Source organism: Drosophila tropicalis, unplaced genomic scaffold (genome assembly GCF_018151085.1).
Source record: "Drosophila tropicalis isolate 14030-0801.00 unplaced genomic scaffold, ASM1815108v1 contig_4, whole genome shotgun sequence".
In the NCBI taxonomy this organism is placed as follows: domain Eukaryota; kingdom Metazoa; phylum Arthropoda; class Insecta; order Diptera; family Drosophilidae; genus Drosophila; species Drosophila tropicalis.
Window position 1 is genome coordinate 1,800,100 of NW_027172862.1, and position 26,457 is coordinate 1,826,556.

A 26,457-nucleotide genomic window follows, 5' to 3' on the forward strand; every position below is an offset into this window, starting at 1 on the left:
ATTTACCTTAGTTTTGATTTCGTTTCGCCTTTGCCTTTGCCTTTTTGTTGTGAAGCCTTTTTGACAGTTATACAAATATGAAATATGAGTCAATATGAGTCAGTAAGGTAATGGAAATAATATTGGTTGAGGAGCAAAAAACGAAAAAAAAGGCATAATTAAATGCTATCAATAAAATTGAATTTATATATATACATACATACATAGGTATCAAGCAAAACGTCAGAGCCAAAAATGTTGATTGTTTTTACCGAACACACGCACACAATTTATTTGGTGGATGGTGGAACAAGATTTTTACCTTGTAGATATGCAAATATATCAATTACACACATAAATACACACACCCACAAGCACACACACACACACACACACTCACAAAGAGCATACAGTTTAGTAGGAGAGTGAAAAGAGATACAAACTCATTTAATTTATTCACTGCAATGCACAAGCATTTTAGTATGGAAAACCATAAAATGAGTGCAAAACTTTAACTAAATATTTAATGGGCCACTTAAATTGAAAATATGAATTATTGAATTATTGAAATTTGAAAATTTTCATTTCAAATCGTATAAAAAAACGTGAATTTATGCAGTTTATTTTCTTTATGGAATTCATTATAGCTATTTGGACCGATTTTATATTCATAAAGCAGTCAATTGAAACAAATATAAGACCCGTTCCATTAAGTACATCAGCCCCAAATAACTAGAGATATTTAGATCGGCACTTTCTTCGTTAGTCGTTTCATCTAGTTTTAGTTGAACTGTCTGAATATAACAACAACAATTCTGAAATGTTTATTTGAATTCATCATTTCTTTCTATTGTCGACATGTTTTTCATCTTCCTGTATTGCTTTTTAAATAGGTGAAAACTTAACTTTATATTCACATCGATCATTTGGTTAGAATCTAACCGCATTTGCCACACAAGAGTACACAAGCAATTTACATTACTCATACGCCACATTGGCCACACTTCTATTGCTTTAAAATCACTTTGCTGTTGCCGTTTTCCTCTTTCTTGTGGCTGTTGTTGTTGTTGTTGTTTTTACGGTATGTTTTTTCTCTGCATTTTGAGTTAATTAATTATTAATAATTAATTTACAACAGATGTGACCCTGTTTATTGTCGGTACGGCCTTGCTTTGCCTTGCCTGGATTGGCCTGTCCTCACTTGGCTCGTTCTCTTCACTTCTCTTCGCTTCTTCTTTTCCTATTATTATGTGCCTTTTTGCCTTTTGGATTTCCTTTGGTTGTCCCTCTGTTGCTGTTGCTGTTGCTGTTGCCGTTGATGCTACTGCTGCCACTTTTATGATTCGCACTCGCGAGCCATAAAAACGCAATTAGATTGAACGCAACGTTCATAAAAGCCACATGAGCGGCAACTTGGCCCCACAAACCGCCCAACTGTTCTATAGCTGTTAGCCTAACAGCTAATTGAAATAATTGAACATCAATGGACGAAGTGAGGGCGTGGCATATAAATGATTGACTCCATGTCAGGCATAAGTGGAAGATGAATGATAGGGAGCAGCAGCCCATCCCAAAGCTGCAGCCCTTTAGCTGTCCTCGTTAATGCACAATTGAAAACGAAATGCTCATTTTGGCACCAGTGAATGCGGCTTATGCAAAATTTGAATTGACTGATTGACTGGTTCATTGAGTGATTGAGTATGTTACTAAAATGACCGTGGGAGGATTTAATGATTACTCTTTTATGTGACAGTTCATTTTGGGCTAAACGGGTTTCCCTCTGAAATCGTTCAAGAGATTCATTTAATTAAAGTTTAAATGAATGCCTCATAAATTCATAAGCCCATTTAAGTGTCTCTTAAAAGTTTACTACTAATTGCAAGTAGATAGATGACTTTTAAACTCTTTTTAACTGGACACTTAACTATGTATATAATAGTTTATTCTTAAACCAATCTATGCCCGAATGGTCCAAAGGATTCCACCATCCATTACTAAGAATGTTTTTGCTTTTTAACGATATTTTTCGAATGCAACACGAATGAAACTTATCAAAACTGCAAAATGCGAATGTCAAAATCAATTCGAGCACAAAATTAGAATAACTAGACAACAATTTAACCCAAACTAAAACTAATCTGGGAGGAACTTGATTAAAAGAATGTCTATCTATCGTTATCCACTAACAATTAATAAAAAAGACTAACTGTGCTTTGGTAAAAAGGTTAACCCAAAACACAAAGTGCAAGAGCGACAAATACATCAAAATGATACAAAAATGCATAAATTAAGTAAAACAACTTAAAAGTCAAGTCAATTTAGCAATTAGCTAGTTAATAATCAATTCAAATTGGTTGACTTTATTATTATGAGGCTGCATGCATTGAAACTGGAATGCCTTCTTAGCCACGCTAGATTTAGCCCATTCAGTTTTACAGTTTTATGCTCTCTTTTATTTGGTTCTTCTTTTTAGGCTTTTCTACTGCCAATTCACTTTCACAAACTAACAAATTCAATTTCATGGCCGCTTGCCCTCATGACTTTGGCCACAATCCAACCCACAATAGGATTGTGCTTAGCCATCGACCGTTTTTGTCTCGTAAATGGCCTTTTTATTTGCTTCCCTACCATCTCCAATTCCCCTACCCACCACATGTTCTTTGTCTGTCGTTGTTTCTAGTCTTTAATCCATAAAGAGTAAGAAACGAGGCGGAAGCCATAAATCAAAACAGCTTAAAATGCCTCCAACATAAATCGCGATTTGATGTGGACCACAAACATTTTTAGTTAGTTAATAATTTTTTGTTGCCTTAATAATTAAGCTAAAAACACTTAATCGAAAATGCTTGGCAAAGTTTGAAAGGTCAAAATTTATATACATACATATGTACATACATATATTATGTATGGATTTGATAACTAATAATCCATAATGAGGCAAAGATGAAAAGAATAAAGGATCAACTTCTAAATTGGCATAAATTTTTTAAAATCTCTTTTTAATGGGTTCTTAATTCATTAACTTGTCCAATTTTCCTTTTCTCCTGTTGTAGAAAGAACTTTCAATATCAAAATTGATAAAGATTGAAATTCTTATAGGTTTAAAAGTCTTCAACTTACTCATTTAGTTATTAAATGGCTTAAATATTTATTGAAATCTTTTGTTTTAGTATTCTTTTATTGAAGAATGGGCTTAAAAATGAGTTCCTCATAAATCGATTTATAAAGTACACTTAGAAAATTGCTTCAATTGAGTACAACATATCCAAATTTGATCAAAATCGTTGACTCTCACTTTTGAAAGATAATTCGACAGACAAATTGCCTACTTTAACTGTCTATAGCTTCTTTGGTTAGAATTGAGATTCCCCTTATTCCAAAAGATTCTGTTCCATTCACTTTTATAACAAATGATCCAAAAGACTCATCATATTTGATGCCTTAACTTTTCACAGACATTTGCAATTATGTTTCAGTTTTCGTCATCATGTTGCTCTTCATTTTCATCGTCATCGTCATCGTTTATCATGGCGTCTGTCACTCTCATCTCTGGCAATTGTCTTGTCGTTCAGGCCGCTCGTCTTTCATTCTTTCTTTCTTTCTTTTTTTTTATGTCTCGCTTAATAATATGTTAATTGACAGCTTAAGCCAACTGTCAGCGGGTTTGTGCGTGCTATTAGACACGACATGACAGCACATATGTCGCCACGATTAGTATGTATGAGTTGCCATAGCTATGTCCTTCTCCATACAACAGCTACATTACCATTACCATTTCCATTTCCATTCCCCTGCTTTTCATTTACGTTCTCACATACATACATACATCACATACATACATATATGCAGTCAAAATTGAGTCCATCTGCCTGGTATCTATCTTCTCTGTTTTGCTTGAACAACTCTTGTTATATATTTACTAATTAAAGTATGCAAATACAATAAAGTCACCAGTTTGCCATTTTCCTGCCGTTCAATTATTTGCCATGAAATGAATTTCAATTAATTTTGCATAATTTTGTACATGTAACCAATCTACCGTAGACACTGCTCAATAGTCGCAGTTGTTGGCTACAGTGGCCAAAATTAGTTCACGTCTCACGCAAAAAATCGATGAGACCTGTTGGATAGACAGGATCTTCTATGGCTAAAAAAAGCGTCACTTAAATATATTAAAGCTTCTGACCTGGGGCAATGCCAATGTCAATGTAAATAGATTAGATAAGTTACAAAAGGAAAAGACATAAAAAATAGAGACAAATATCCTTTGAGAAGGCTAAGGTTTAATCTACAGTTATGGTATTGAAAAATGCACAAACCTTTAGGCCATGGTATTTACGTAATGGTCGAATATGCATATATCCCATGGATTTATGTGTATAATCTGTTATCGGATAAATGATGCTATAGATGTCATATGACTTTTATTTGTTTCGATAGCCGTTGTATTTATATCTGGATAAATGCATCTGTTGTATGTATATGTCTATCAAAATATTTATTACATAAAATTCGTTTGTCTGATTTCTCTCTCTCTCTCTCTCTCTCTCTCTGTTTGCTCCACAGGACAGCACTAAAATGCAAATAAACTGGCAATGTCCGGCCTCAGCATCGTCGTCGACATCATCAACAATATTATTATGTGGTGGGCGTGGCAGCAGTGGGCGCCCATATAAAAATAAAATGTGAAACAAAACAACAAACAACTTACAACAAGGCAAAACAAACGGAAAAAAAACTGCACAACAACAACAAAAAGAAAAAAATCAATAAGAACAAAAACAAAAGGCACAAAAGAGAAAAAGATTAATATTTTTGTGGAAAAAAAGGGGGTAAAAAACACACACACACACATACACACACATTTACAGATATTTATAGATAGATAGTTGTATAAAGTAGGCGTGGCAATATGGACTGTTACCGCCGTTGGGGCATGGCTCTGCTATTGGCCACCCTAATTAACAGTTGGCCTCCAGGCGGAAGTCATGGTGGTCGGGGTGGCATGGTGGCAGCCACATCGTTGGATTGTGCCGATTGGTTAAATGCAAGCAGTGAATGCAACTACTATTACAACAACATTTACAACAACAACAACAACTATAATAATAACAACAATAGCAATTATCCGCCATCCTTGGGCCAACATTGGAATGACTCAAAGCCATCAGATAATTTGCTAGAAATGGAAATGGAATTGGATCCCGAAAGTTGGCCATTGGAGCGTGTTGTATCCACCATTGTTCCGGTCTTTTTTGGCCTGATTGGTTTCGCTGGACTCCTGGGCAATGCGCTTGTCATATTGGGTAAGTGAACCAACTTTCCCATTGCCCCACCAAACCATTACCCATCGCCAACGCCATTCATCGCCCAGTGAAATTAACCGAACCTTTTCTCCATTCTGGCCCCCCCCCCCCTCTCTCTCTCTCTCTGTCTCTGTCTCTCTTTTTCTTTTTGTTGTTTGTCGCCCATTTTCCCTTGTCTTTGCTTTATGCCCATTGCAAACGTTGCAGTCGTAAAAGGAGTTTTTCATTAGCCTTTGCGCAAATTATGCGTAATAATTGTAAATGTTTGCCCCACATTAAATGAGATTGAGGTTTATGAAGGTAATGAAGCCAGCAAAAGCAGTAATTGACTTGCTTTTACTTGTGATTAATAAGCACATCGAAGCAAAGCCAACGACTCCTGCTCCTGCCGTATTTGTTATGAATAAATGTTTATTTGAATTAATTCCATAAACTAAAACATTTCATCAATGTTAGTTCCTAACTTACGTCTTTATACTAATTCAGAAAAAAAAAATACTTTCAATTTAATTAGAAAGCAGAAAAGTTCATTGCATTTTACTTTGCATACTTTCGAGAGCAAATGACACCTAGGCTAAGGACTTAAAGCTTAATTAATACACCAATAGCACATCTTTTGACCAGTTAGACGTCTCTGCTCATAAACATAGTAATAAACTGATCTAAGTATTTATTTGCATTCCATAAATGGTTTTCCCTCTTTCTCTCAGTGTCTTTGAATAAATCGAATTCTTAAAAACAGAAAGTAACTTTTCTTCGGTTCATAAGTTTGATCAGATGAACAGATAAAGTCACAAAATTCATTTCATTAACTAAGGAGAAGGTTGAACTTTCTATTACTAAAATAGTTTTCAAATTATAATGATAACGTAGTAATTTAAGTAACTTAATTTGCAAAATTCTACCAATTATTTTCAAGACTGAGAAGTCGCAAGTGTCAGGAGATTCTCAAATAGACTTAAGGCAAAAAACCATTTTCAAAAGTTTGATGTTTCATTTTAGTTATATTGTGATAATCGCTGTTTCAATTGATTCCTGTTCTATTTTGTTATTACCCTATAAAACAATGTATTTCTGACCCAAATGTATTCCTTTCCCAAAACTGACAAAACTACAGCCAAAAGAACTTCTTTTGCCTAATGTGAGCTTTTTTAAATGTGTTCAAAAAGAGAAAATAAATTTATTTTTTCACGAAAGCGATACTTTTGGAAAGTATCAAATAACAAGAGGGCCGGGGCTAACTTCGACCGCGTCAAAGTTTGTATACCCTTGCAACATTTTGGTAACTCTTTCCTTACCTGTTAGCCATCAATGTGGAAGAACGTTTTATCTAGAAAGGCCTATGTTTGCGAAAGAATGGCCTACAATCATAGGAAATAACGAAGATATTGATCAAAGTCACTGTTTTCCACCGATCGATTCTATGGGAGCTATATGATATAGTCACCCGATCTTGATCAGATTTGGCACAGTCGTTTATAAGCGTAATAAACTCTCTAATATTAAGTTTCTTGCCTCTAAAAGGATACTTTTGTAGGTTTGCCCCAACTAAATTGACTGTGTAGTTTCTCAGAGTTTAACTACGTGTATAAAACCCTCTAATATAAAAAATGAACAGTTATTCTCATTAAACGTGCTTTCGAAAGAATCTTGTCTACATTCTAAGAAATATGTTCTCACTATTGACACCTAAGTCATATTCTTGCACAGATTTTGAACATCTCTATGACTAGCCTCTCTTTGGAAAACAAAAGCTGTTAAGTGTGAGTGTGTGTGTGTGTGTGTGTGACGTGAGGTGCGGGTGTTGTTGGGTTAGTGTTCTATCATACCTGGAGCAAAAAAAATCTCAACAGCTAAGCTATTTTGTATGCAATTTTCGCAACCTTGACTCAAAAGTCTCAAACGACAAACATTTGTCCACCTCTCCAACACACCCCCTCTCTCTCTCTCTCAGCTCTCTGACTGACATTCTGAGTCGTCCTTATGAAACGTTGCTCTGATGCTGCTGACCGAGATGGTCCTTCGCCCATCTTGGCATTGTTTGCTTTCAATAAAGCGCTCACAGCTAAAAATAAAATAAATGCGGCTTGACAACGATGCGATGTCCTTCTCCTTTAGCTTTACACCTGCCAACGGCAAAATGAGGGGACGCATTTACCCCTCTAACCAGAAGATAAGTACTGCAAGTTAAAGTAGCCTCAGTTTCTTGACTATATGAAGTAAGTCGACTTGAAGATATACCCTCTGCATAGATTTAAACTTCATTTCATCTCAGGAAATGCAAAGCATTTCTTAACCACTTGATATACTCTGTTTGGTACCCTAGTTAAACAGATGACAACAAAGTGACTTACTCGTGCCGTGAATTAAGCTTACGACTACCAAAAAAAAAAAACCCGAAGAAAAATGTTTTATATTCGAATGGCTTACCAACTAGGCTCAGGCTATTAAAATGCCTACGCGAGAGAATAATAAAAAGGACCCCCGGCGAGTATCAATAAATGGAGGTCTCTTTATTCGCTTTCGTTCTCTAATTGCCAGAGACAGATACGATACGAGGTGTCCTGAATATTTTGACAATCTTTGAATAAATCTATTATATTCTTGCGAATTTCAAAACGAATATGCCTAACAATTTGTTTGTCCTTATACCTAGAGGGAAGTTGGAAGTAAGAGTCATAAGTAATATTCATTTCGTTTTGTTCCATTTTAAGCGAACATTTTAGCCATAAGCCACTTTGTCAGTGTGTGTGTGTGTGTGTGTGGAGGCGAAGGCAGTTTGATAAATGATTTGTAAATGAATGTGTGGATTTTATGGACAAATTATAAAGATAAAAGCGCAAAGATGATTTATCTGCTTTCAGTGTAAAGTGCAAGTGTATATCATGATGCTTATGGATAGATAATTTGTCACACATGCCATTGCATACTTCAAGGGGGTGGGGAAGGAAACACAAAGGAGGCCAAAGCAGCTGTCAATAAGAAGTATTAAGAGCTGAAACTGAAGCTAGTGCAATTTTTCTCTCTTTGCTTTTTCTTATCTGCAGTTTATGGCAAATAAGTCAATTTTAATAGGATTACACACACACACAGCTTTGATATTAGTTAGCTTTGGCAAGCTTTTCTTTTGCTTGAGCTTTGTGGCTTGTCCCATCAGCTACCACCAATAGTGGCAGAGCGATTAGTTTAACATTGATAATAAACCTCAAAACAAAATAAAACAAAACAAATTTCCATTTAACTTGTAAACGTTTAAATCTGTCGGGTAAATAAAGTTTATTTTTTATTAATAATTTATGCAGATTTTATAAAAACAATCGCATTTGTCATATGAAAAGTTGATGGCAAATACAACAAACTTTGGCAAAACATGAAATAAATACATAAATAAATAAAAAATACATATATATATGTATGCGTGTAAGTATGTGTGTGTGTTATGCATAACTAATAAAACAGGGGATTGAAAAATCTGACAACTGTCAACAGCAATTTGTGTTCAAATTCAAATTCTGAATAAATACCAAATGTTTAGGTATCGGTCTCTCTCTCTCTCTCCCTCTCCGTCTGTCTGTGTGTGTGTGTGTGTGTAATTATAATTTATGTTTAGTCCAGAAACATTGTCACTTCAATTTTACATTTGACAAGGATCAAACCCAGTAACAGATTTGCCTTGCCTTTCATTCGTTTTCACAAATTTTTTGGTTTTTTTTTTTTTTTTTTGTTGTGGAAGAATGGTAACATATTGTCCTCCAGCAGAAGGGTCCTGAGCAACGTCAATGGCAACAGGGCAAGGGTAAAGGCAATGGTAACAAACGAAACAAAAGTACAGATTGTGTTATAAAATTGTAATTGACCAGACGAGCGTGTTGGACCAACTGGAAAACGTGACTGTCATAACCATGGGCCTTCTGTTTCTCTCCCTGTTTCCGTATTGCTTTGTATACCCTTTGAGCAAAAAAAAAAAAAAAAGTTATAGCTACAAAACTAACTATGTATATACTCTGAAAAAAAGAGTATGGAAACTTCGCGTTGACCAAAATTTACTTGGATTCTCTGGATTAGGTTTTTGGTTTCAAAGTTTATTTATCCCTTTTTTGGATACCCTGTATATGTATGTGTGTATGTTTCGGTGTGTGTACAATGCAGTCAAAGGATAGGGAGTTAGCCAAAAGACACAAAGAGTTGCTATTAACTTTATGCAAGATTTGGTTTTGGTTAGCATATATTCCATCACTTAACGTTACATGAATGTTCTTTTTTCAAAATTTGCTAAAGGATATCTTATGGTCGACTTTGGTATTGCTTATTGATTTTTCTTGGTTTTGGTATCTCTAGTTTGGCCAAACCACAAATAAAGTAACACAATTTTAGATTTGCAGATTTCAGTTATAACCGAATTGCCGCTGTTTTTGTGTGGCAGCACTATATCCAGTCCAGTCTGTGTGGGCGTGTTTGTGTGGGTGTGCTTGTGGTTGTATTGCTGATGTAAGGTGCGCTTGTTGCTAGGTGGTTGCATCAACAGATTTGGACCAAAAATCACATTCATATTTCAATATCACTGTCAATGGGAGGCTTCACGTTAGTAATTAGTTTTAGTTCTGGCAATTTCCTTACCTCACTATAACTTTGTAATGGGGAATACTGAAATTTGATTGTCCAATTGTAATTGATTGGCCGCTGGGTATACTATTGGGCAGTTTTGATAAAGTAAACCTCTAAGTAGAGCTTAGGTTATGATTTGAATGATTTGAAATTTTAGAAATGAACTGTTAGAAGACCAAAGTTTTGCAGAGATGTTGAAGCCCTTGGCAAATAAATGACGTGTCGATTATCATAAACTGATTTAACTGTATATTTATGGCATACGTATGTTGCAGGTTTGTGCATTTTATAGTGCTCATGTTTTCCATTTTCAATCTCACGGCATTTGAGTGCCACAAGTTGCTGCAGCTGCAACGGGGAGAGTAAAAAACAAACGTAAAACAAAATATTCTGCACATCTGCGACAAAAAAACAAGAGGAAAAACCTTAAAACACACACGCACAAAAGTATGCTGTGAAAAACATTTAAGCAGCGTATGTTTGTGTGAGTTAAATGTGGGCGTGTTTTGTTTGTGTGTGTGTGTGTGTGTGTGTGTGTGCTGGGCAAATTTACACAAATCCACAAGGCGTACAAATTTATTATACTGCGTTGATAGTGATAAAATTTATAACCAGAATTGAGTACAATACGCCTAAAAGCAGGCAATGGCAATGCCAACTCACACGTGCCAAACAATCCCCAAGTGGGCAACACAGACAAACACACACACACACACAGAGAGAGAGAAAGCATTCACACTGTCAGAGAGGCAATCATGAAAGAAAGGTCTACCTCTCTCCCGTTTTGGTTTGCTGTTGTTCTACTACGTCTACACTCTCTCACTCCATAGATTCGTCATATTTATGCTTTTTTATGGGCCATGTACATTTTTATTGTTTTACTTTTCAATGCCAATGTCGTCCGACAACGAAAAGAGAGAGGGTAATACAGAGAGAGAGAGAGTGGGAAGGATTCGTGACAACACAAAAGAAACTGAAACTATATTGCATACCTGCATAGTTACATTTACATACAATATTCATACAATTCTCACAATCAGTCCACAACCCTTCCAACACACACACACACACATATAAATAAGCATAGAGACGTGTAGTTCGTTACGCATTATTGCAACTGAACGGAAGTTACAAAATGCTTACCTCACAGCATAATTCAGCCTTCGGCCAAGTTAGTTCGATTTATGTACAAATGTATATGCTAATCTTACATTTTCAGTGAGTTTCAGATCTGTTAGTCTCGATTACTACCTGTAATCTCCTCTCCATGCATCTATGCATACTATTTTTTCGGATGGAAGGGATACTAATGCTAAGAAAGGCGTAGGTTTATACATATAGGGGATTTCTTTTTCTCTTTTTGTATATAAACATTTTTTTCTTTTATATGCCATTGAGCCATTCTTATGCCTGATTGATTGATTCACATTTGTTTGCCAATGATAATGATGCTGACTGGAATACAAGGGGGGGCGGAATACTGTTCGGGGGCAAGAGCTGTAGTGCCGGCTGAGTAGGCGGTACATTGAATACTTTGTCATTGTTGTCAACTGCTGAAAGGGTTCCTAATAGGATTGTATATTTATGTACATATCTACTTCTTTTTTGTCAAGGATTTCATCTAGGATAAGATTCCATTTTGAATAAAGTTATAAGTTTAAGTGCAAATACCTATTAATTTTATTGCATTATTCAGCAATATACCTTTTAATTCCTTGAAATTAATCAAAACCAGAGGGCCGGGGCTAACTTCGACCGCGTCAAAGTTTGTATACCCTTGCAACTTTTTTGGTAACTCTATCCTTACCTATTAGCCATCAATGTGGAAGAACGTTTTATCTAAAAAGGCTTAAGCTTGAGAAAGAAAGGCCTACAATCATAGGAAATAACGAAGATATTGATCAAAGTCACTGTTTTCCACCGATCGTTCCTATGGGAGCTATATGATATAGTCACCCGATCTTTATCAAATTCGGCACAGTCATTAACATATATATTAAATTAAGAAATGTTTAATTTAAAAGCAATCGCGTTAAAAGTAACGAAGTTATTTGCAAAAGTCACTGTTTTCGACCAATCGTTACTATGGGAGCTATATGATATAGTCACCTGATCTTGATCAAATTTGGCATAGTCGCTTATAGGCGTAGTAAACTCTCTAATATTAAGTTTCACGACAATAGCTCAGAAAATAACGAAGTTATTGAGAAAAGTCACTGTTCGTGACTTTGGGGTTTGTATGGGAGCTATATGATATAGTGGTCCGATCCGGCTGAATCCGAGATATACAACGCCTGCAGTATATACAAGCCTACGTGCAAAATTTCAGCTCTGTAGCTCATACGGTCTAGGAGGAGTTTGCGTTGATCCAGACGGACGGACGGACGGACGGACGGACGGACATGGCTAGTTGAACTCGTCTCGTCGTGCTGATCAAGAATATATATACTTTGTATGGTCGGAGATGCTTCGTTCTATGCGTTGCACACTTCTGACCAAAATTAATATACCCTTTTTGCAAGGGTATAAAAAAGAAGATTTTTGTTCGTTTTGCCCTGAACACTGAAATCTCGTATGGCTTATATACCTATCGCTTGGAATATCGATAAACATTAAGCTATATCTAAAATTTCCTAACCAAATGCTAAATTAAAAATATCCCAATTATTTCTGGTCTTATATTCAAAACTCATTGACGATTTGATTATCTATCTATTACATATTTCAAGCCAAAAATAAAACGTGTAATAATGGCAAATTGCTTGCTGCCCTAACAACGTGCAATTTGATACAATAATGAAAGTATAAAAAAAAATATGCTCACCAAATAAAGAAAGAAAAAAAACCAAAAACCAAAATCGAATAGCTAAAATGAATATAGCGCACAAATTGTCCTTTCCTGTCTAATGATGGATGGATTGGACTGGCCTTGGCTGTGGTTTTACTTTACAGAAATTATTAAAACATCCATATATTTTTTGGCAACACGAAATGCAACACTTACTGGTCTTGGCCAAGAAATATTTGTATGTAAATTCAACTTTATCTCTCGAGTGCAGAGCAAGAAAATTGCATGAACAGCTAAAAATTCAATTTGTTCTTGGCTTTAGTTGGAAAACTCTTAACCTTAATTAACGTTTCAGCACTTGAATATACATAGTAGATATTGTCGTTGTTGTTGATGTTGTTGGCTACATTTAAACCCTCATTTATATTAGGATCGCTTTGGGTCGCTTTCTAACTGGAATCTTTTCTATTTCATTTATTTATTAATGTTTTTTTGCTTGTTTGGGTTCTGCTTGGCGTTAAATGTATTTTTATTTGTACAGGCAAAAAGTTGGTCAACAGCAATGAATAAATGAAGAAAGAAAGAAAATGCCAACCAAAAAAAAAAAAAAATGAAGGATATTTGCAAAAAAACAAAACATTCTGTTATTACCGAAGCTTTTATACTCTTCTTGCTAATGATAGGTGTAACTAATATTTTATTCTTTGTAATATAAAAAAACTTATTTATGATCAAGTTTGGATCCATCAGACAGCAGTTCTCTGAGTCAGATTTTTATATTGAATAGGAATACATATACATATGTATAGTGTCTATAAGGTAATGCCTTTTTACAAGAGCATCGCAAAGAAAGAAAAAAACAAGGAGAGATAACAACAAAAGCATGAAAGAAAGAAAGTCTGTACCAAGTAAACGGATATTTCATATGACAAAAGCTGGCAAACAGGATGTGTGTGTCTGGCTCTCTTTGTACGAGTGTGTGTGTGTGGTGATGTTTTTTGGTATGTCATATCTCTGTGTAAATTGTATGAAAATATAAATTAATTGCTTGATATCATTTCGACCTCCTTAAATTGAAGCTAGCTTGGACCAAACTTACCACAAATGTTGCACAAGTGTTTTGCATTCTGTTTAGTGTTGGGAATGTAGGCTAAAGTGTAATTATTTATGCATTTGCTAGGAAAATCTCACCTTCTATCTCTCTCACACAGTTTCTCCAACCACTTGTGCGTGTGTGTGTGTGTGCGTTTGTGTGGCAGAAAACACTTTAATTGCATCATAAAGCAAAGCCAAATGGCATCCAAAAATCTCCATAAGCATCTCGCTCTACTCTACATTAAATACACACTTAAATTTTAATTGAAATGTATCAACTTGATTGCTATTAAATGAGCATTGAGAGGGCGACAGTGCAGGGATTCGGAGGGCATGAAATTTCTTTTTATTGTCTATGATTTTCATTTATTGCATTTAATATATATATGTATATTGTCTAATTTGTCACTAAATAAGTTTATGGCCTGTCCATCTATTGAACTGAATTCCATTTTTCCACACTTATTTCAAGTATTATTTCATTAAAATTTCATTTCCATTTACTGTTGACTATAAAATTTTCGAAGTATCTCCACAAATATGTATTTGCCATTGCGCCTTTAAGATAATAAATGTATTTAACAGGTCTACTGCGACTATGCGCCTCGAATGCTTTTCAAATCAGATCATAGAAATGCTCGAATTGTCTTGTAGGTCTCATTAATACCCTTTAGAATAGAAGTATTTGTGGTCCTCTGACGATTCTAAACATCGGTGTGATAAAAAACTGTTTTCAATTTGAAAATTTAATTCGCCAATCTTCGTTTTGTTTATTTTTAATGTATAAAATTTATAAATTTCAACGTTGAAATGATTTACGAAAGTAAATTCGAGTTCCATCTTCTTGGTTTTTTACCTAGCCATGTTTGTCCATCTCGAATGTCATAAATTTCCGTCTCTTTCTTAGCCTTTTAAAGTTTAACGCAGTTTTATCTTATTCAAAATTCCAAATACTTTATAAATTAAAGTTTTTTTTAGGTCAGGTCGAGGAATATATGTTTTTTTCTTAGATTATTTAAATTTTTAGCTCAGAAAGTTCAGGGTTAGAAGATTCACAAGTTGGTCGTACAATGAAATGAAAACAATTTTTTAATTATTCCAAAAATTGGAATTCCTCTAGACTCCCCCTGAACCATTCATGCTTTATTCGCTTACTTTAGTTAAGAATATTATGCCATAAGCAACTTAATAAATATTTTCGAAAATTTGGCTAGAATAAGAAAAATTCAGAATGTAAGTCAAGCTTCTAAAATGATATTGAATAGTTATCTAGCATAGAGAAAGGTTTATTTTTTTTAGTAGAACAAATCAAATTAATGTGGAATTTGTTTTTAGATTATAACATTTTGTTTTTATCGATTATAAGTATGAAATTTTTGTAATTTCAAAAATGACTATACCCACTCATAGCAGGTTAGAAATGTAGCGTATACGCCATGTAAGCCAAGTCAAGTCAAGCCTAACCAAGGAAGACAAACGACAATTACAGCAACAATGATATATACATACACATGGACACACACACTGGCATATACATATATTCAGGAACATGCATACTAGCACGCACACACACACACACACACACACACACACACACACACACACTCACATACAGACACACTTAAAATGCATCAATAATGTGCCTAATGTACGGAAGGCATTAAAGCGACATTAAAGGTTCTATTCAAGGGAAATTTATATATCAAGACTTGAGACTCGAAAGTATCTGTGTGTATGCGTGCGTTTAAGTGCGTGTGTGTGTGTGTGTGAGCCTGAGAGATGCCTGATTATTTGTTTATTTGTGTCCTGGCTGTAACTCTCTCCCTCCCTCTTTAACTGGCATTAAATAACAACCTTTTTTTTGCGCTTGAAGAACTTTGACTGAGTTTTTTTGTTCTATTCTTTTTTTTTTTAAGAGAGAAAGCTCTCTACGCCATAAATTATGCTACACTTTATTATTTTGTAAAGTTATTTCTTTCAACAAGGGAATAGTATTATATACAAATTTTTCACATTAAATTAGATACACTTGGCAGATTAAAGAGAAAAAAGTTGAAATTATAATCTTATGCTTTGTTTAATTAAATTGAATAGATTTAAATAGAACAACATAATACGTTATTATTATTAATATCAAACTGCTAAATAACCTTTAAACTTTTGCCAAATTTCGGTAAATGAAATATAAATGTCAGAGAAATGGCTCAAGGGTATGATTATTAGACAGGTGCATAGAAAGTCAATTGAATAAGAAGAAATTGTTGAACAGCTGTCAAATATCCCTTACTCATCTCCCCCCCCTGTGCTCCTTCTTCAATACAAAGTCTGTCTTTAGAAATTGTACGAGTATTAAGCCATAAACAAAAAACAGCTTACATTTAGCCTTCAAGCAAAAGACGAAAGGTCTTACACTAGAGAAAAGGAAATTAAACTAAACTAGATAACATTTTAAATTTCAACTAAAGTGAGGTCTAAAGAAGTGTTAATAACAGTAATTAAATAAGTATTTGTGGTTGATTGGAAAATATTTATAAATTTTTGAGTGGGATCTAAAATTATTTTCCTAATTCGAGTTGTAAGTGTAATCCTTAGGCCTTTTCCAGGTAGGTATTTCTTCAAGTGTAATATTTATTGTTAGTATTTTCCTGTAGTTTTCTTTCTCATACTCTCTCTTTCTATCTTTAACTTTCACTTTCAATTCGGTTGCCACATCCTGGTCTAAATATATTTCGCTAAAGGAAATTGATTTGCGGCCAATTGGTAGAGCTAGAAGATGGTGGCAGGTGCAGGGGCAGAGGCATGGGCATGAGCATGGCGAGTATGGAAAACAACTTGTTCGGTTTTCGTGTGGCGACATTTTCCAATTTGGCTTTGGCTTGCATGCACTTTTCGCCTTCGAAAAAGGATGATTTTTTTGTTTTTTGTTTTCCTGGCATTTTGCCTGCATCAATTTTGGTCGTCATCTTCAAACTTGGTTAGTTGGTTGGGTTTTTTGGTACAGTTCAACGCGCTGTTGGCTTTCTATTATGTCATGGCAGATTCAGTCACCCGGCTAGCCATTTCTACACTTTCCCTTCTCCCCTTGTCTACTTTACCTTTTTGATTTTTGCCTTTTGTTATAATAAAACATAAATTGTTGGGGCTAATTGCAAGTGGGATCCCTTTGGCAGTAGCAAAAATCTCAGACCTAAAAATGGAAACAATGCCAATCTCTCTCTCTCTCTCTCTCTTGCTTTCTCGCTTTCACTTTATGTACTTCTCTGGGTTTTTTTTAAGCTTTTTGTCCGCGTAATTGGTAAGAAAAAATCTTTGTAAACTGGGACAATTGCTGGACAGCTGCCAAGGGTGGACGTGGACAAGAGATATCCACATTCACTTACTAAGCTAAAGTTAGCTTGGACAAACGACAAAATGGCTAGACAAAACAAATGTCAGTCACCTTGACTAACTATAGCATAAATGAAATGATGATGTATCCTAGAAGACAAACTCAATTTGTTTAAGCGCCTTTGAGATTCTTATCTAATGTTAATTAAAATGGCAGCTTCCAAGAATAGACTTGGAAAATCGTGCAAAAATATATATTTAAGGATTCTTGATTCAAATTCATGAACTAAATTATTTACTTAAACTTGTTTTACTTGCAGTTGTGGTGGTCAATCAACAAATGCGTTCGACTACAAATCTGTTGATTATTAACCTGGCCGTATCGGATATCTTATTTGTCATCTTCTGTGTGCCATTTACAGCCGCTGACTATGTGCTGCCGGAATGGCCATTTGGTAATTTGTGGTGCAAATTTGTGCAATACATGATTGTGGTCACTTGTCATTGCAGGTAAGTCTCTACATCTCTCTCTCTCTCTCTCTCTCTCTCTCTCTCTCTGGTTGTCATCAATCCCATGCTCAAGTATATCATCATCTATCTGCACAGCGTCTATACTTTAGTGTTGATGTCCTTTGATCGTTTTTTGGCTGTCGTTCATCCAGTAACTAGCATGTCTCTACGAACCGAACGCAATGCCACACTGTGAGTAAAAGAAAATGAAATTTTCATTTATTTTTTTTTGTTGCTACACACTTGTTCACTTCTTCATGGTATTAGGGCCATCATGTGCGCTTGGATAACGATTGTAACGACTGCCATTCCCGTTGCTTTATGCCATTCGGTTCGCATCTATCAATATCATGGACGCGCTGGCACCGCATGCGTTTTCTCAACTGAGGAAGAGGTCTGGAGTCTAGTTGGATTTCAGGTAAGTTACTTGGTTTAGATATCTAATCCATATATATATATATGTATATATTTCTCAGCCTGCCATTTACATATGCAGCATACACACATGCTACTCCATAACAGTGGGGCAAAAACTGATGAAACTGTAGCTAGTTTAAAGCAAATGCTTTTAAGTGGGGAAACGGTTGATGTTTAAAAGTTGAAAGCAGCTACTGCTTTCTCTCTCTCTCTCTCTCTCTCCCTCTCTCCTTTCTTGTTATAATAACATGAAGAAAGTAATTACAGACCCTCTAATACCAATACCTCTGTGATATTAAGGAACACAGATCCTAATTACTTATACTCAAAGTAAATCTAATTAACGTATTAAAAAGAAACTATATATAATTCATACTAAATGCCAAAATTTTGAAATATTGAACTGGAATTTTCCACCTACTTAAATATATTATGATTTAGATGATCTTAGCCCCATTTTTTGTTTAGGGCAATCATGTTTGAAGTCACGAAGAAGTATTTCCAATTCAATTGTAATTAAAGGGTGCTAATCACGTACTGCTCTGTACTTAGTTTTTGTCAGGGTTGAAGTTTTGAAAAAAAGTGTTTGAAATCTTTAAAAGTATCTGCATTCGAGTATTATAAATAAAATATAATTGTTTGAACTTAAACTTATAGGAAATTATATCCTTGCTATCACACATAATATCTGAGACGCTCGGGAACGCTACGAAAATGAAATGAGCACCGAAAAGTATGCTATAAAGAGAAGGAAGTATTCTGCTGTTCCCTCAGACAGAAAGAGACCCAATTGTAGTCTGCATGATAGATCAATCTAAGTATTTTGAAAATCATTCCATTCGCTCGATAGCTAAATCATTTCAACAGTTCAGCCCTTTGATTGACAGCTGAAACCAACCACAGTGCGTATGTGCACACAAGAGTGACTGCATTGTGTTGGCCTTGGTAGGGCAAGGATATGGGTTATGGGATATGGCGAAACGAAAACAATGGTTTTGCGAATGTGTATGCAGATAGACATGTAGCAGCGTTCTAACGACTGGCAGATGGCATAGTTACTGGAGACTCAAGCCAGACAATGGCAAACTGATATGTTGATATGACTCAAAATCCAATTGCAAATCTTAAATGTCAGTTTGAAAATTTTGCTACCCTTGCAGTGCATTTAAACTCAATTTTAAGCATTATTTATAGATTTATCAAAGGCTTTGAATGTGAATTAATGTGAGAATTTATATTATTGGAATTAATGAAGTTGAGTTTAAAGCTAAGAGCACTATGGTCATATCTGACGCCAGTGATTTGTTACCTTTTCACACACACACACACACACACACGACAACAGAAGGACATTTGGCATGGTAGATGAATGAAAAGTGGATGAAAGGTTGAGAATTGGTGTGAGTATGTATAGTCATTGGCTACACAGAGTAATTTCATGCCGGAAGGATGTTAAACAGCCACAAGTTGTTGGTGTTGTATTGTCCTGGAGCACTGGCATGTGTATTTGTGTTGCAGATTGTTGTTGTTTTGTGTCATTTCAAGCTAGCCATTCACACTCACTGACCAACTGTCTGTCTAATGGCAATTCACTGCCCAAAATTGCATAGTCCAACTGAAACGAACTGCAAATTTAGAGATGCAAACGTGAGTTTTTCTTTCAAACGATATTTTCAGCTCAAAACTAAAATCTATAAGACAGAATTAGATCCAATTAAAGGCCAACAGAGTATTATGAATTATGATGAGCTTAATTCAGATTGACATTCTAAACTAAAAGCTCTATGAAATAATAGAGCAGGAGCACTTCTAAACCAGCGAACCAATTAGAAAAATGTAGTCTGTCGTATCCAGCTTATAATTATAAGCTTATAATTTTGGTAAGGGAATTCGACTATTGGGAGGCAGAAATGGACCTTAGCTGTTAGCAAAAGTGAAATTGAGATGTTTATAACAATATTTTAGTTTGCTTCTTTGCATTTGAAGATGAATTTTCAGTCAGTTAGAGCTAAAGTTAGTTTGCAGTTGGTTTCCCTCTTTGCATTGTGATATCAAAAGTTCAAAATCGGTTTGGGATATGGAAAATTAATAAGTTTTGGGGAAACGACAGATTGACTCATTTCTTTTCACTGCATCGACAGTTGAAAGTTTTATATTCAAACATTCAGGTGTTATTATTGGATGACTTGAATTGATTTGGTTTTAGTTTTTGTTTTTACTCAACCACCACAAATGCAATTCAACTGAGAGTCCACTCAACTCAAACTTTAACCCAACTGATGCGATCCCTTTCAAATTCATATCAGAAGCCACCCAAAAACTCCACTCAACTGGTGGCATGCATATAAATCGCATTTGCAACTGTCAAAATGGCATTGGCCGCGGCAAAAGCTCATAGAAGTTTTGCTTGCTTTTCGATTTTGTCATTGTCATGGCCAAAAATATATTCTATATACCAACATGTATCTCTATCTACATATACATACATATATAGGATTCATTGTTTATTGCTGTTGTTGTCGTTGTCGTTGTTGTTGTCGTCGGCAAACAGTTGAAATAGTTTTTGCGCTTCATTTTATGGCCACAATAAAAATGGATCAAACTTGTGACGCATCACGCATCAAGAAATAAATAAATAAAAATCAACAAAAACCGAAAAACGAAGCTCTATGTACCTAATACTAAAGGCCACACCCATCCACCACCCTTTTACTGATATTATTGTTGTCATCGTAAATAAATAATAAAAATAAAACAAAGAAGCGAAACACAAGAAACAAAACAAAAGCAACAAAAGAAATCTCCCATACCCTAAAAAAAAGCTAGCCTAAAGTTTTAGGCCAAATAAGAGGTATTTATATTATGGCCAACAATGCCAAGACCAGTAAAGGAAGCACTCTTGAGTTGTCCTTCAGCCGCTCTAGGCATCTCCAGATGCTCTCATTGACTGGTTTTCTAATAAGAATATAGAAAAAAGGATATTCTCTTTGGTTTATGGAAGGAGGAGAAGGAATTAAGTAACGAACTATAGTTAAACTCTAAAATTGCTTTGGGCTCTTCAATTTCGCAGCCTTGAAGTTGATTAATTTCACTGAGTGACAAAACGCGGTACACAAATTGATGGACAGACGCATCTCAGTTGCGTTTAATGGACAAATCCCAGGCGCAATTTTCGGGTCACGGCACCAGCAGCAGCAGCAAATATTAACGAGCCAAGACCCGAGGCTTTCCATTTATCATATGACAAGCACTTCAGTTTATGACTTTTTATTAGAAGGGAATGTAAAGTTTAAAAAAAAAAAAAAATACAGGAAGTTATGCGAGTTTTGTTTTTTTCTTTCCTTCTGTGGGTTTTTGGTGTCAATTGTGTAGTAAAATTTCATGGCTACAAATCGGCTATGCCATGTTACATTATATGCCATGTAAGCCATGTATCTAGTCCATCAGAGTTATGTCTTTCTATGTCTTAAGTGGCCTGTTGTGAGCTTGAGTTTTATGTTTGCTTTCTCTTTTCATTTTTATGCTGCTTCAAAGTTTATACAAAACGTTATGGATAGTGGCATTGGATCATAAATTCCTCTACACACACACACACACACACACAAGCTAGGGAAAGCAATTGCCAAAAAGGCCAACAACAAATGAATATGCAATACAGAAAATAACAAACAAACAAAAAGAAATAGAAACAAAAAAGTTAAAAATGTTTGCTAATCATTAGCCATGAAAATGGGATTTTATTTTCTCTTCATTTCCTTTTTTCCTTCTTTCTCGTTTTTTTTTTTTTTTCGAAACTTTTGCTAAAAGTTTTGTCGCTTTGATCATTTTGGTTGGGCTAAATTGTTGAGATTTTTCTTCTTATGTATAATATACTTCTTTTTTTTTTTTTGTTTTTAGAGATATTTATGTACATTAATTTATACAGCAATTGGTTTTATCCGAATGTCCAAATAGTTCTTTTTGAAATATTAAAAAAGTTTTGCCAAACAGAAGTTCTAACAAAATGGATTTTAAATGCAATAACCAGAAAGCTTTATGCTAACTTTATGACTTTAAAAAAGAAATTTTTTGCATTTTTTACTAGAAATAAATATTTATTGGAATATATTTTTCAATCTTTAATCTGCTTACCTTCTAAAATGACATTTAAACTTTGACGCCAAGTCGCCTTTTGTTAATTTATCGTTATCGTTAGTTAAAGCAAACTTTAATATTTTGAAGTCAAATGAAAGACAAATGGGGGGTTTTGCGTTTTCCATTTTCCTAGGTGTCTAAAATAACGAAAAGAATCTTTAAACCATGCACCCAGAGGGTTAAGTCGCCAAAATGTATGTAACTGGCAGAAGGAAGCGACTAACTTACTTCATTCAGTTTAGAATTTGATTGGTACTAAAAACTTGCAGGATTTTTGAAAATCTCATAATAACAATCGATTAAAAAGGACTAGATTATTACATGTATTTTTTGTCAGAAATAACCTTATTATACAGTGGGAGCAAAAAAAATTTGAGACATACATTTTTTGACATTAAATTCTGATTTCATTTGTATTTTATATAATATTAGTGGAAAGTTTTGATTTGGTAATTTATAGCGTTGAGTTGGACATTCTATCGAGATGATGTACCGTAAATTTTGTGGGCGTATCTCTAACTGTTTATTTTTAATGAATTTTTATACATATATAAAGTCCCAAAATTTATACCTGGCAAAAAAAAAAAAAAAGAAATTTGATCGTACACCTTCGGACCCTAAAAACAAATTTTAGGTCTAGTAAAACTAAGATAAACTACATAGCACAAATATTCAATTTGGCCTCAGGATCCAATTTGGAACCAATTGAAAAACTCAATTTTGTATGTATTTTTTATGGTCTTCCTGATTGGCGTCGTTTTAAGCATCTAATCCGTGTTAAAGTGTAACTAGACTTGAACTATGAAAGATAGTGAACTAAATTTCCTGTCGAATGAGGTATTGTTTATTAAAATCGGATAACAAATATATAGATAGACTAGACCTCATGTATATATAAGGACGATTTTATTTGTATGGAGCAAAAAAAAAACGTAATAGTCATCCATCAGCTTCGGATTCTACGACGATATTGTAAGATATTTTCACCCGAAAACCCTCAATGTGATGCGTGAAATTTTTCAATTGAAATATATCAAAACTCAATTTTGGTTCATTTTATTTCAAAAGTATTTTAATACCTTTTAAATACCTCAAATACATAAATATACCAAAATATACTTAATCCAAAAACTTCAGGTCTCTCACCGCGGACTTGGAATTTATTTAAGATATATTTCTGGTTTCTTGGTAAACAAAATTTTAGAATCTTAGAAAAGATATGTTTCAAGGTGAAACCGTTTTAAGCAGATCCGTCTTAAACGAGGCTAAAAAAATCAATTTCTTATAATTGTTAAGTGTTTTTATACAGCAGACGAGTTGAAGCTGTTTTCAAAATCAATTAACTCCAAAAATGTTAAGTACTTCAGTATTGATGGCTTTATTGCCAGCAAATTCTTCTAATATGTTATCTTAGGATCGAGGTCGTAAATCTATCAATAAATCCTTCTAACTCATTGATTGTCTGCTTTTCACCAGGGACTAGTATGACCATATATTGGTATATCCTAGAGTTCACAGCATAGAACGCAATTTCATGAAAGCCAAAACCATTACAAAGTTAAAAGAGAGAAGGTAGCAATCCTTTAAGACCAAGTTAGTGTTGATAAAGTTCGTGTTAAGCGACGGCCAGTTGTATATCTTTAACCTCTTTGAATCAAAGAACCTTATAACTTTATACGATTGATGCAAAAAGTCCAGCCAACTCATTTAGAGAGAACTAGCATACGATCCAATAAGCAAAATTCTCGAATTAGACTTAAATAATAATGCCAAAACTATTTAGTTATTACAATGAAACAAAAAAGGAGATTAAAACCAGTTCAAAGTTTAACCGAATTGATGAATACATGGACAGATTAATAGTAGACTGTTCTACCAACTACTCAATGTTACTTGTGCCAACTATTAGGTAATGTGAATTAGCAATTCTATTGCATTACGTCACAATTACAAGTCTTTATTTATGTAATCTCATTCTTTTAATCCTGATCATTACAAACAATTTCTCATTGTCTTTTAATTGAAAATGAAACCAATAAACAATAATGCAAGATATTGCAAAACAAAAACAAAACAGAGGGGCCTTTGACCACGACGAAATTTGTATACCCTTATGGGTTTTTGGTTACTCTTTCCTTTATACATCGACTTCAAAGTGGAGAAACGTTTTACCTTGCTAAAGAAGGGCCTACAATCTTCGATCAATAGATTCTATGGAAGCTTTACGATATAGTCACCCGATCTTGATCAAATTTGGCAGAGTCATTTATAGATAGGTGTATTAAACTTAGCAATATCACCGACAATAGCTTACCTGTGACCTGGTCCTGTCCTGGTATATGAACTCATCTCGTCATGCTAATCAAGAATATATGGAGATGCTTCCTTCTTCCTTCACTTCTGATCAAAATGAATATACTCTTTTAGCAAGGGTATAAGAATGCTTGCACATTTTGCTTGCCACATTCACGACCACGTGAAGAAAGGTGTGTGTTAGCCAGCCAAGTGGACGGAGGCAACAGAAAAAAAAAAGAGTGTCAGGGCGGATTATGTCAAAATGGGTTCGCTGTCGATAACAAACGACATGTTCATTGGCCATGGGTGCCACAAAACCAAAGTGATTTCAATTCCGTTGCCACACCGATGTCAGGCATATATTCATTTTTATTCATCTTTCTTTTATTTATTTGGTTTTTTTTTCAGTGTTGTTGTTGTTGTCGTTGTTGTTGAAGAATATATATGAGCAAACGAATGGTTGGAATGGTTGAATAAATGAATAAATACGCCCTTAGGTATGAGGGTTATTAACAATTGTGTGTGTTCCATGCGCGATTTCCGTTACGTTTCGTTTCTCATTCTTGTTTCGCCTTTTTTTCCATTTCATTACACACACACACCCGCACACACACACACACCCGCATTTATTTTCCAGCAGTTTACAGTTGAATTTTTCTTTTTGCAGTTTAATTTTTATTTGGCGCTTTTTTTTTTTTTTTTTGCATATCGGTTCTCTCTCTGTTTCTCTCTCTCTGGGCCCCTTTTAATCATTTACACTTGGCTGACGGCGGCCACTTGAAAACGATTCGCAAATGAGTTTTATGCCTGAGGTAAGGCTGATTGCTTATCGAGTGCAGGTAACTGCTACCTGGCAGTAATTCAGGCCAAAAGTTAAAACTTGCCAAAAGGCGAGAAGCGGCAAAAAACCACAAAAATAATACCAGAAAAAAGGAAAACAAACGTTAACAGAAAGAGCAAAAAAGTTTTTTCACTCATTGGCAAATTTGGTTAAGAAAAGCAACCAAAAAAAAATGATAGCGAATATTTTGGCCTTAACTTTTATTTCCCTATATAAATAATGAATTTAATAAATATTGTTAATACTGACTCTATTTGGCTTACAGCTGTAAGCCACATGGCATCTGGTTCCATGGACCTAAATTTTTGTCTCTCATCTCTTGTCTCTAGATTTTCCCTTAGCTCTGGCTAGAAGGCATTACGGGTCAGTGGATTCTGACCATTTGCATGCAAAAAACAGGGCAAAAAATCTATCTAAAAACATGTAATTCAACTATATAGAATTGTAGATGCCCTTTTTATAGGGTCTTTCATTTGGCATTCGATGTCTTCAACATATTTACTTTCTGTTAGAACTAATATACCCTTCAGATAGTTAATAGAACCCGCTGACATGGCACCAGCTGGTCGCCAAGTCTAAAAAAGAAGTGAGAAAAACAAAACATAGAATTTGAAAAGAGGAACAAAAAAAAAAGCACCGAGTGCCAAGTGACAAGGACATTGAGGATTTGGGTTTCTATGGTGGGGTTTTTTTTTCCTTTTTTTTTTTGTTTCTACAAAATTAACATTTAGTTTTTCACTTTATGTCATTTGATTTCAATTGAAAGTTTCAGTGATTCCTTTTTGGTTAGATTTCTGTTCCCATTCTCTTTTCCTTGCCATAATGACTGCCAATTTTAAAACTACTTAACTAATGTCCATACTCCACTGTTTACTATATTTTGCAGGTCTCATTCTTCTTGTCATCATATGTGGCCCCATTGACATTGATTTGCTTTCTGTATATGGGAATGTTGGCTCGTCTATGGAAAAGTGCGCCCGGTTGCAAACCCTCCGCCGAGTCACGGTGAGTCTTCCTAATATCCCATGCCAAAACCGCAAACAACAGAGACTTGGTAGAAAGAGAGATACAGAGAAATAGTCCAGGGAGAGAAAAAAAACATACACACACACACACACAGAGAATTGGGATTGGGTTTGGGATTTCCACGCACCTGTGGC

The 26,457-nt window shown here is 34.9% G+C and overlaps 1 protein-coding gene across 1 annotated transcript in view; it reads left to right on the forward strand.

Moving 5' to 3' along the window:
- Window positions 1-26,457, forward strand: part of AstA-R1 (allatostatin A receptor 1) — a 98,807-nt gene that overhangs the window by 67,378 nt on the left and 4,972 nt on the right. Inside the window, exons 3-7 of the mRNA XM_068285127.1 lie at window positions 4,546-5,285; window positions 17,421-17,610; window positions 17,707-17,802; window positions 17,878-18,028; window positions 26,184-26,302. Of these exons, the coding sequence (XP_068141228.1) occupies window positions 4,892-5,285; window positions 17,421-17,610; window positions 17,707-17,802; window positions 17,878-18,028; window positions 26,184-26,302 (950 nt within the window). The 5' untranslated portion in view covers window positions 4,546-4,891. The remainder of the gene's footprint in view (window positions 1-4,545; window positions 5,286-17,420; window positions 17,611-17,706; window positions 17,803-17,877; window positions 18,029-26,183; window positions 26,303-26,457) is intronic.